We start from the raw sequence: 12501 nt of genomic DNA on the forward strand, positions 1-12501 counted from the left end.
ACCAAATGAGTGTCCAGATTATAGTGGTTAGTTCAAATCTCACTTATTTCTAATTAGGGTTTATGAACTTATGTGTTGTACTGTTAAATGTTAGGACTTTTATATATTTAGGTTTACTTATTATATTACTGGGGTTTGCGAATCTTTCAATTGATTCTTTGTGTCGGTGAATCTTCGATTTTAAAATTGAAATACTTCTTTTTTTTTAAGTTGGTTCCCTTTTTAATTGGCATGTGGTCCCTTTTAGTTCATATAAAAATGTTCATATTTATTTCATTTATTTAAGGGTTTCAGTATCTTTATATGTAAAATAGGGTTTATATATATTAGGGTTTGTATGTTTGTTGTGCAGCTTAACCAGGATTGTTCACCATAAAACTATTTAACGGTGGTATTTTGAGTAAAAATCCAGTGTTTATAACTATGTAGACATGTGTGATTATGATAAAATTAGTCTTACTGAGCTATATAATATGTTGACTGAATGTGGTGGTTGGGGGGTCGTGATTTCTATTATAAGTGGCCAAAGGTAGATATGGAAGTAAGGTTATGGCCTTTAGGAAATGATGAAGATGTGCTTGAAATGTGTTTTACATTGCCATCATCCGTCCTGGTGTATATTTACATATCAACAGTGAAACTTATAGTAATGTCGACACCTGATGGGGAGGTTACCCAGGCATCACAGAATAAGCCTCAACAAGAACCTCCTTGCCAAGCCTATGAAGAACAATACATTTCTGATGATGACTCTGCTGCTGATGACAATAGTGTTTCAGATGAATAAGGGGAGCAGAGTGACCACAGTTTGAAGTCGTTTATGATGATTCTTCGAATGTTGACAATACTGATGATGAGGTCTACACACAATAGACTCAAAGACAATTAATGAGAGTTAAAAAAATAAAGAAAAGAGTAAAAGGAAATAATGCAATTAAAGATAGGGAGGAAGATCATGTGTTGGTGGATGAAAGTAACGAAAGACATGTGAGTGAATTGAATTCTGAGAAGTGCTGGAAATCAGATTCTCCTCATTGTGATGGAAGTGATGAAGAGAGAATGGCCGGAAATTCCACAGATGAAGATGAGACTGCTTTTCCAGTTTTGATTAAAGAGTTGAAATGGCAGACCCTAAATTTGAGTTGTCACAATTATTTGCAAGTGCAGAGGTTCTGAGGAAAGCTGTGAAGAAGCATGCTATTTTGCATAGAAGGCCTATCAAACAATGTAGGAATTCTGAACACAGGGTGAAGTTTGTTTGTGGAGGTAATGGATGTCAATGGAAGATTATACCAATAGAATGCAAAGTAGTGATACAATGCAAGTAAGGGTGCTTGTCCCAAATCATACTTGCACTCAGACCTTCTACAAAAAACAGACCAACTCAAGGTGGATTGATGAGTATTATGAGAATAACATAAGGCTAAACCCCACATGACCTTTATCTGCATTTCATAAAAAGGTGGTTAATGATTGGAATTGTCATGTCAATATATATGTCATAGATAGGGCAAAAAATAAAGCACTTGAAAGTATTAATGAAAAGCATGTAGAGCAATATGGGTTGGTTTGGGATTATGCCGATAAGCTTTTGAGGGCCATGCCTGACAATACAATTCAGGTTATGACTGAAGATAATGACAGTAATAGAGATAAAGCTATTTTCAAAAGATTGTACATTTGTTATTGACCATTGAAGAAGGGTTTTGAAGATGGATGCATGCCTCTCATTGGCTTAGATGGATGCCACTTGAAGGGCCCATATGGTGGTCAGTTATTGGCTGCTGTAGGGATAGATTCCAATGATGGCATGTATCCCATAGCACGGGCAGTGGTTGAAGTTTAGAATACTGAGACTTGGACTTGGTTCATTAATCATCTTGTTGAGGATTTGAATATTTAAAATTCTGGAGGGTTTAAATTCATTTCTGACTGACAGAAGGTACAAACGATTTTTGAAATGCACTTTTTCTTACTTGTACCTGTTAATAACTCATTCTTTATATTATTATTGCATGGCCTCATTAATGCTTTGGAATCTGTTGTTCCAAGTGCAGAACACGGGTTCTGTGTAATGCACGTGTATAGAAATACGTGGAGGGAGTTCAAAAGGATTGGAGTAAGGACGTGCTTGTGAAAGGCTGTTAGGTCTACTACAGAGTATAACTTCAAGAAGAACATGGCTGAGTTTAAAGAGGTATATACTGTAACCTCATTATATACTTGTTAACATGTGTGAGCTTAATTAATTATGTACTTTCTAATTTGTCACACCATATTAAGAGTTTATAGTTATCCAAAAAATATTATGATTGACTGATGGAGAAACCAAGATCACAATGGAGTAGGAGTGCCATTAGGCAGACATGTAAAAGTGACATATCAAATATAATCACCGTGAGGCTTTTAACAATGCTATTAGCAGTATAGAGATCATCCTATAATATTTATGCTAAAGGTTATACACAAGGATGTGATGTGTAGGATACATAAAAGGATAGATAAAATGCAAAACAGTTATGCTCTTAATTCAATCTGACCTAATGCAATGAGAAAGCTGACCAAGTAAGTATTACTTAATCATGTCTCATTTTAGTTTACAATGTATCCGGTTACTTGTGTGCTTAACCTAATAATGTCACAAATTTAATGTTACATGGTTATAGATGCAATTAAAGGATGCCATGTTACCTGGTCTGGTGGGTCCAAATATTTGGTCACCATGTTAGCTGGTGGATTTGAGATGGTGGTAGATTTAGAAGCCAAGAAATGCTCGTGTAAGAAGTGGAAGCTCAGTGGTCTACCCTGCTACCATGCCTATGCATGCATTGGTTGGAGTCAGAAAAGACATGAAGACTTCATACATGAATGTTATCCCAAGGACATGTTCCTGCAATGTTATAACAACATCATTGAACCTATATGTGGAGAATCAGAGTGGGAGGAAACACCTTATCCAAAATCTCTCCCTCCCAAGGTTAAGATACCAACAGGAAGACCAAAGATGAAGAGAAACAAGAAAAATGATCCCATACCTGATGGAACTACTCACTTGAAAAGGAAGAATACTCATGTGAAATGCAACTACTGTTGTGAGTGGAAGCATAACACAAGAACATGTCCAACAAGAAAGAGTGTATGACTAATGGTTGTCTTAAACCAGCCAAAACAAGGGTAAACAGGTAGAAAACTGGAACTGTGCAAGGTGAAGGGAGTGGGGAAACTGTTGAGAATGTGCAAGCTCAAATGAATGTGTAAACAGATGAAAATGTGCAAGCTCAATTTGGTCAATCTGAAAAGAGGAAGACCATAACTGCTCCAAATGTACCAAAAAAAGGTACCAAAGCCTGCAACACAAGTTATGAGGGAGGCACCTGCAACACAGACTGAAGGTAGTCAAGGAGGTGTGTTTAACACACCTGCATCAATACGACCTCTTCATAACACTCCACTAGGTATACAACCAAAAAAATTCAATGGTAACCCAAAGTTGCAGGTGACAAGCTTGAGGAAAATCTCAGCAACTCAAAATGAAATAAGGGAGAAACTTGGGAACAATCCAGTATGGAAGATTTAGGAGGAATTATTTTTGAAACTTTTGTGACCTCTTTTGCACGACAAACTCTTGTTATGTCTTTTTGATGACAAACTTTTGCCATATTTCATTTCAGAAGCTTAAATTCCTATGTAATGGTGTTTATTTTGTGGAACATTAAGTACTGTTAGATGCAATTTATGATGAAATGAAATTGGTATTTTATTGTCTTGTTCTTATATCTATTTTATTTAGCTTTTATCTACTTATGCAAAATATTTCAATAGCCCAAAAACGATGGTGCTTTCATACATACTTAACCATATTACATCAAAAGGTACAAACATAAAATAACTAACACAAATCATTCAACCTACTAGCTCCTTGAACAGAAACAAACCAAATTATGGCAAATATCACAAACACAAAATACATAATAGGAGAGTTCTTCTTCTTCTTCATTTTTTAGCTCTTCTTCATGCCTCGTTCTTTGCAACTCAAGTTCTGCTTCATGCTTTTCAACCATCTGCTTAATTTCAAGGATATGAGCCTGCTTCATTCGATTGACACGCCTTAACAGACCCATTATTATAGATCGGGATCGTTGACAAAGGGGAGGTTCCACCCACCTGAAAAAATTGCAACCACCACACTGATGGGCACATCACAAAAAAAACGTCTACCTGCATTTGTCTTTGTCCATACTGTAGTTTCAATTGCCCATCAATTACAATGACAAACATTGCTCATATTCATTCTTTTTTATATATATCTCAATTAAGTACAATATTTTAGGGCTCTTCTCCAGTTTCAGATGCTTATATATATATGGCTGTAAACATGTGTCTATATGACTTATAGCCGTTATCTTTTTAAATTGACTAAAATACCCTCACGGTGGATTTTGACAGTAGTATATGAAATTTAATTATTTATGAACTAAAATATTTCAAGTGATACTTTTAAAAAAAATTATACATAAAGTGGAGTAATGGCCAAATTACAAATATACAAAGTGCATTATTGTCTTAAATAGAGTAACACTTCATTTTATTTGGCTCCAGTCTGACTAGAATCCAACTCAACTTGTTCAGTGGGTTACAAAGTATCCCATTGCTTGAAATTCGAATTTGAACTTGACTTGATTAACAAAATCAGAGTTTAAATTCATTCAGAAAAAATATACTTTACTGTTGCTAAAAAAATCGTCGTAATTATTACATTCTTACTCTCGACCGTAATTCTACCAAGTACCCGTTAAGGTTCAAAGTTTATATGGATGAAGTGCTTTTAAAAACAGGAATCGAGATGACAAAAACCAACTTGCTCTCACAAGTAGGAATATTCGGCCCCTTCTTGAATATAAAAGGGGGGGGGGGGGATTTCTTTCTGAACCCATATCTGAATGAAAACAATTGCTTTTGATTGATTTCGTGGTTCAAATTATAATTTAAAGGCAGAACAAAATATACAATAGTTGCAACTCATTTAGCTGCAGTTAAAGGCATGCTCAGGTTTGTGACTGTACTCATAATCCAGATGAACAAACGCTCGCTCTATCTCCGGCAACTGCTCAAGTTTCTCCTGCAAGGCTTCTCCAATATCATGTGCTTCCTGCAGGGGCATGTCAGCAGGCAAAACAATGTCCACCTCAACAAAGTAATGAGATCCAAATGTGTATGCCCGAACTGTATCAATATGCTTTATGGCTTTGTGGTGGTTCCAACAGAGGTATGTCAGTTTCTGCAAGTATTCTGGTGATGCCGATCTGCCAACTAGGGAGTTCACATTCTCCAGGACAGTTAGCGACCACGTACGAATGGTATATAAAGCCAACTGCACACAAAAGATGAGAGGAACGATAGGAGATAAAAACTTGAAAGGCAAATGAATCATGTCTATATGGATTTGATGAAGAGAGATTATGTAAACTCATACTATGACATAAATTGTGTGGCTTTGTATGTGAAAAATGACATTTTTAATTTTTTAAAAAAAAGGCATAGATGTCGACCTCGTGGTCAAATAAATCAGTTGATGATAAAGATACAGATGATGTTAGTATATTACGATTCTACGGCTGAAATTAAAAGGATCTAAATACTCATACAAGTTATGCTTTCAATAAAAAAAAGTTAGATTTATGTCAGGACATGCTAGTTTCTACTCTTTCATCATTTGAGAATTAAGTAAACATTTGACTGAAGCCTTCTTAAGAAGTAGCATAAACAATAAAATACCAAATCTAATTTAAAACAGCGGGGTGCCTACTGATCATGCCTAAACAGATGGGTAAGTGGAGTTTTATGCGTCCACAAAAGACATGGTAGTCTCGCCTAAATTTAAGCCATAACTAGTCTCTCTAAAGTTTTTTAACAGATACAGGACGTGTTATATATATTTCTATATTAACTTTGAACTATCAACTTACTGGATGCTGCATTTTCACAATTTTACGCTGAATAGAAAGTAGGGCCTGCTTTCAAGCGCTGCTGGCAAATTCAACCATTTCACCCTAGCCAAACTGACTAAAGTCATACATGGGTAATCCTTCACCTACTTTGCTACTCCTAACATGAGATTCTTCCAATTCTTCATTTGTCATATCTATATCTTTCATTTTTGGTGGAGAACAAATACAATGTTAAATGCTTCGACATAATTAGTCTTGGAATAATTTGGCACTCAAATTTTCACACGAATTTACCAGGATGTGAATGTACGTACAAATATGAATTCAAAGCAGAACCAGGTGTTTCTCATCCCAAAACAGTCAAAAAGCTTAATGGTGATTCTAGTCAAGTTTTTGCATGTTCATTACAATGATACACACACACACACACACACACACAGAGCTGGGAAACGAGGTGACTTACAATAATAGCACCAACAGGATCCATCCATTGACTAATGTAATTAGCAAGAAGCACAGCCACCAGGCCAATGATGTTGGTGATAACATCAAAAAAGTGATCTTGTGCATAAGCTTTGACGATCTCATTAGTGAATGTGCGGCAATATAAACACAGCACAAGTTTTACTACTGTCACAGAGAGCATGATGCCAACAACCCAGCGCTCTTGATCATTAGTCAACTTGAAGTCAGAATCCTGAAATATTTAGTGGCAAGTGTATTATAATAAATATGTAATATTAATTAAAATAAAAAAAAGAATATGGGATTATACTGTCTTGTTCTTTTTGTTTACAGTGAAAATTAGATAAGAGTAGAACCCAAAAAGAGAAGAGAATAAGATAACTATATACTGCTGAATACTCAAACAAAATCAATTGACAAAATAGATCTAATTTGATATGTGAAAGGTGTACGTCGACTTACATTATTCACTAATGTACGCACCGACTCCAATATTATCTGCAGCCCAAGGGTTGCCATGACAGAGGCAAACACAAGGATTCCCTGCATGTCATATTAGAAGTTTAGTGTCTGCATGTGCTTGTCCACTGCTGGTTCACCTTATAAACATCTAAAAACAACAAAAACTATATTTGAACTTTTGCAGACATAACATTGCTGATTACAGCACAAGCAGCAAACAACTAAAACCATTAACAGTATACTGGACTACTCATACTTGGTCACAAATAGCAGAGAAATTTAATACAAGTGCTATGAAAATGATGGTATAGTGTAACAATTACGGGGAGAAAACAAAAAAGAAAGTTTCCGAATGAGCTTATTCAACAATCATTCATTCTGTTAAATGCCCCACACCCCCAACCCGTCATGTCAAGAAGAATGCGAAAGATTTGGCTGTCAAGTAAGAATGAAACAACTTACCTGCTGTGCAGTGAATTATATGTTTAAGCTCCATAGTTCAATAAATAAAACTGATATACCTAAATTTTCCCGTCCATTACTACAGGGGCATTTTCAATTGAAAACTCATCAAACCCCTTAAAAGTTACAAGTGACGAAATTGAACAAAAGAATATTGTGACATCGTCTTTTTTCAAACTTTAGTTGCTAAATACGAAAAAAATTACCTAAAGTTACTAAAGAGAAAGAAGAACAGCACAAAACAATTAGGATATTCATAACTCATTCGTTTTCATTTTCTATTGATCCATTGCCACCAAAAATAGTATCTCAGGACCAGTAAAATAGTAATTTAATTATTATGTCCTTAAAATATTAAACAACCCCCCCCCCAGTATTTGATCGCCGAACTACTAACCAATGGCTGCATTCGATTCTTCCCAATCGGATATTGATAAGGGTTTCGTTTCTGCATGGAGAATGCTGTAAACCAGAGGATAAACCCTGACAGAAGATCAAGAAGCGAGTCCAGTGTTGAAGCAATAATGGCTAATGAACCGCTTCTAACAGATGCATAAACCTTAGCTGCAAAAAGAATCATATTTGCAAAATTTGATATTCTTATGGCTGCTGTCTCACTTCTAGCCAACCTGTCGCTTTCTTCCTGCACCCAAAAGAATAGGCATCAACTATCAGTCCTTTCATCGCTTTTAATTCTTTACATTTCAAATATTGACTAGCTTGTTGCGAAATATAACACAGTGACAAAGCCACAGAGGGCCACATAACAAACCTGCGACATTCTTGGTACAAAACCACGATCTGCCAAGGCATCCATTTCATTGAATCCCTCCAACATTTCTACTTGTTGTTGATAATACTCCGCTATATTATCTTCTGGACCTGGTAACAGCAAAGAAACTAGTTGAGGTGCAACTGATGCAATAACTGAGTACCAGAATAGTATATTGATCCAGAAAAGGATGCATCTCGTCTCCCAAAGTAAACATAATTCACAATTTGAAGAAAAATACACAAGGAACACAATGTGACTACAAAGGAACAGTTAAAATTATAAAGTAAATAAGTTCATAGTCTTGTGTAATCTTTCGTAAAGAAACAGTTGAATATAACTGTAAATATGTTCATAGTCTTTGCAGTCTGAGCACCATCTCCCAGCTTTTACAGTTTCTCGAGTGTAGCCCTCGTATCAATAAATACTTTCTCTGAATTTCTCTTTCATTTACCCTTAAAAATAATATGTGATATGTGGTCATACCATGTAAAATCGTTTCGCCAACACTAGAAAGAAATTTATACTGGTGTAATCAAATGGATGCAAAGTTGCAAACGTCTAAAAAAATTACAGCCCCAATTTTATCTAGTACATCGGGATGGATGCTACTTGTCCAGATTATCTATAACCAGTATTAAAGTGGGGAACCTATCATCCATTCTGATGTACCTTATATAATTGTACACATAAGCATGAGAGTTTTAAGTCGCAAATGTAACTTTTTGTAGTACGGTCACCTGATAACCATAAATTTTTACTCATTCAATATATGACTTTTTTGACAAGATATCCATGAGATTAATCTCAATTTCATAGCCACAGTAGGTGGTACCACAATCATTGATTTATGATAAAAGAAAAAAGGGTACTTTAATGTGAACTTTAAATGTTGATAGCTTGCATTAAGAACATGATTAAAATGCAAAGAGATGCTTCGAAGAGAAGGCAGAATTTACTAGAAGCAAGTGCATCAAATTTCATACACTGGATACTATAATTGTGAACTAAGGGACCCTGTTTTACATTAATCTAGTGACTCAGCTATGATCCCTCAATTAGGAGCTGAAACTTTGACTTTGAATACAGAGATAATTATCAACACTATTAAACAGAAAATTTAAAGACCGAAGTACATTAAAGTTCTGAAACATACGCCGTCATCGTGTATAAAACTGAACCACCTTTCAGAACCTAGTTGCCTTAACAAGCACTTTGTTACCTGTTAGCTTTTCACAATCATCCCTCCAGCCTACTAACATGTACTGGCTACTTTGGCCTAGACTTCAAAAGACAACCATACAACCGAACAAGAAGTTCCCTCCCAAACAATTTACAATTACAGTTAGGGCGCAAGGCAACTCATACTATATACTAGAATAAGGCCACACATATACACTGCACACAAAACCCATATTGTATTCTACAATACACCTGGCTGGATTTTATTAAAGCTACTTCTAATCAACAAGGTGAAAAATGACAAAGTTGAAAAGACTTCACAAAAGACGAAACCCCAGATTATCATTAATTTATACAAACAGGGAAGTATCACTTCCAGTTTTATTAGCTATTGAGCTCTTCTAACATATAATACAGACAAAATTTACACCAAAAAAAAACAATAGCACAAACAATTCTATCTGTACTCGCGTAAACAAACAAAAAAATCGAATTAAATTAGTCTAACACGTGATATACTTTCTAATTGAGGCAAACACATAAACTAATTGAATGATCAAACACATACATACATAACATAAAGACCTAGCTAAACAATTAGTAAGCTCAATATAACATATACACACATAAATTAATCAAATAATAAAAAACATACATAATAATGACCTAACTAAACAAATAGTAGTTAGGTAAAGCTAAACATACAATACACGTGTACTGTTATGCTACAAGTTATGCTGGTAGCGAAAAAATATATTTAATATTGATTTATCGAGATTACGAAAAATACCTAAAACGCCCAAACAATCCTGGAGGCCACGAGGAGGCTTCTCTGTATGTTGAGAAGACACTTGAAATCCATCGAAGTTTAATCGCCACGAGTGCTCGCCATTGTTTATTTCTCGTAACAGAAACTCCTCCTCTGAGCCGCCGTGATCGCCGCCGGTTATTGCCGGTTCAACCATGGCACGAGAATCGAGGTACTAAACTGTATTGCTGGTTTTTTATAGTAGAAGATGCGTGCAGTCTGTGAGAATATGTGATTTTATAGGGGGGGTTCGAAATGTGGTTCTTTAGAAAAATAAGGGTCTTTTAGGTACACGGAGCCCGCAGGGAGGAGCATGAGTAGAAGATGAATGTTTTTTTTCCGTAGTCCAAATATTTATATAATTTCAGAAAGTTTCGAACTGGGGATGTAATTTATGAAAAAAAATTACTGATCTAATCTAGTCGAACCGAACTAAGCAGAATAAAAAAAACTACTGGTTTAATATAGTTGAACGAATTAAGCAGAATTTTGTCAAGCTCGGCTCAAAATTAATTAAAAAAATTTGGGATCAAACTTGAATTTGATCGAATTTTAAATTTAAAGTCCGAAACTCGACTCATAAATTTTTTGATAAATTCGAGTTCAGCTCGAAAGTTCGAATCAATTTCATCAGATAGTAACAAAATTCAAAATATGATCAGGGTTTCGTTAAAACTCGAGAATCTTACAAGTCGAGTAACTTGAAACTCGGGTTCAGTTCGTTCTAAAATTCCAATAACTCGAGCTCAGCTTGATTATTACCGAACCGAATTCAAATATTTTATGAGCTAATCTCTAATAACTCACAAACAGTTTAACTCATTTACGACCCTATTTTAAACATAAGTAAATATTAATCTTAAAAAAATATTTTGTTTTTACTCAAATCTAAATATGTGAATTCTGCCTGAAACAAATACTAATACTAATACATATTGCATGAGATTGAGTTTGTCCCATCCGTTTTGTTGAAAAAAAATGACCAGCTAAAGGATCAGTTCATGTTTGAAATTATATTATTTACATTTAATCCTGATTACTGTGACATATTTTAAGTTAACAAAATTGAAATCCAAAAAATACAAGTAGTACTCCTGCAGAATCCGATGGCTAAAAGTGTAAAACTAGTTGGAGAGGAAGGGTAATTTAGGGAATATGACAGTGGATATACATGTATAAATATTGTGGTGGTTGTTACATGAGGAATTTTGGGTACCGTTTAAAAAGTGGTCACACCATTTACGGCAAAGTGTATTTTTTAATTTATTTGTGTGGCTATACCACACGCGCTAAAGTGATGTTAACGCAAACGGTTTTTGTGGCTATGAATGCGCGTGTTTACACGCATCCCGAAAACGGGACCGTTCACCTGTGAGTGTGTGTGATAGTGATAGTTGCGTGAGCTAGTGTGTGCAAAGAATTAGGATAATTGTGGCGGGCAAATCCAGGTGTGATGTGAATTATTGAGGTGAAAGGCAATTTTAACTCGTGTAACACCGGGAGTGTTAGAGGTTCAAATGAAATTAATTTTGGGTAAAAGTCAAATCAAATAATGAAAAATAGTTTTATAAAAAAAATCATCTGTAATTGGATTTGCGGTTGTAGTTAATTGTGTCATTTGTGACTACGAATTTGCAGTTCGGTTTGCGGTTCAACCACATAGTATAAAACATAAACATTGAGATTCACAAAAAAAAATCAAAACATTGATAAATTTAGTTTCGAGAAGTTTAATAACTTGACATTCAAAAATAAAAAACAATGCAAAGTATATTTTGCTGATAAATTTAGCTTACCAGTGTCGATAATAAGAAGCGTAGTGAGAGTCTTAAAATTTGGGTATAGGCCTTAAGAGGCACCGCTACTAAAGAAATAAAGGAGATAATAGACGTGTTGTTAATTGACTAATTGAACTTGAAACTTGAGACTTGAAGTAATGATCTAGACTTGAAATCATAACAAAAAGAGTATTAATCTACCAGTCTTATTATATTTAATAATAATAATCTTAACAAAATAAATGTTTTTACTTATTAGTTTATATACTAGAAGATATATTCTATTATATAAATATATATATATATATATATATGGCGATCGCGATTTTGTGATTTTGTGATTTTTTAAAAATTCAGAACCGCATCCAAATCGCAAATAAGCAATTATTAAAATTTTCATCTGCAATCAACCCGCGTTTAGCAATTATCTGCAAAACGCGGTTCAGTTACGAGTGGTGCGAACGGTTAATGTGGTTGAGTGGTTCGTCCGTACACCCCTACATAATAGAAACAGATTCAATTATTAGAATTGTTTTTTTTTGTTTTTTTTTCAGAATTAAATACTTAATTTACAAACAAAATGGTTGGTTCATAAAAAAAACTAGTTATATAACTCGTGCAATG

General features: G+C 34.8%; 1 protein-coding gene and 1 long non-coding RNA gene across 2 annotated transcripts; one reads left to right on the forward strand and one right to left on the reverse strand.

Annotated features, from left to right (window-relative positions):
- The first annotated feature begins 366 nt into the window (after positions 1 to 366).
- On the forward strand, positions 367 to 3666 carry LOC141693218 (uncharacterized). The gene is made up of 3 exons (XR_012563044.1): positions 367 to 1942; positions 2058 to 2197; positions 2667 to 3666. It is a non-coding gene; the product is annotated as an uncharacterized LOC141693218 (long non-coding RNA).
- Positions 3667 to 4937: 1271 nt separating this feature from the next.
- On the reverse strand, positions 4938 to 10412 carry LOC141690373 (metal tolerance protein 11). Its single transcript, XM_074495179.1, has 6 exons — positions 10082 to 10412; positions 8110 to 8219; positions 7735 to 7980; positions 6876 to 6956; positions 6412 to 6645; positions 4938 to 5371 (listed from the first exon to the last, which is right to left on the reverse strand). The coding sequence occupies exons 1-6, from the start codon at positions 10254 to 10256 to the stop codon at positions 5024 to 5026; spliced, it is 1194 nt and encodes a 397-aa protein (XP_074351280.1). The 5' UTR covers positions 10257 to 10412; the 3' UTR covers positions 4938 to 5023.
- Between the last annotated feature and the right edge of the window lie 2089 nt (positions 10413 to 12501).

This window comes from Apium graveolens, chromosome 10 (genome assembly GCF_009905375.1).
Source record: "Apium graveolens cultivar Ventura chromosome 10, ASM990537v1, whole genome shotgun sequence".
In the NCBI taxonomy this organism is placed as follows: domain Eukaryota; kingdom Viridiplantae; phylum Streptophyta; class Magnoliopsida; order Apiales; family Apiaceae; genus Apium; species Apium graveolens.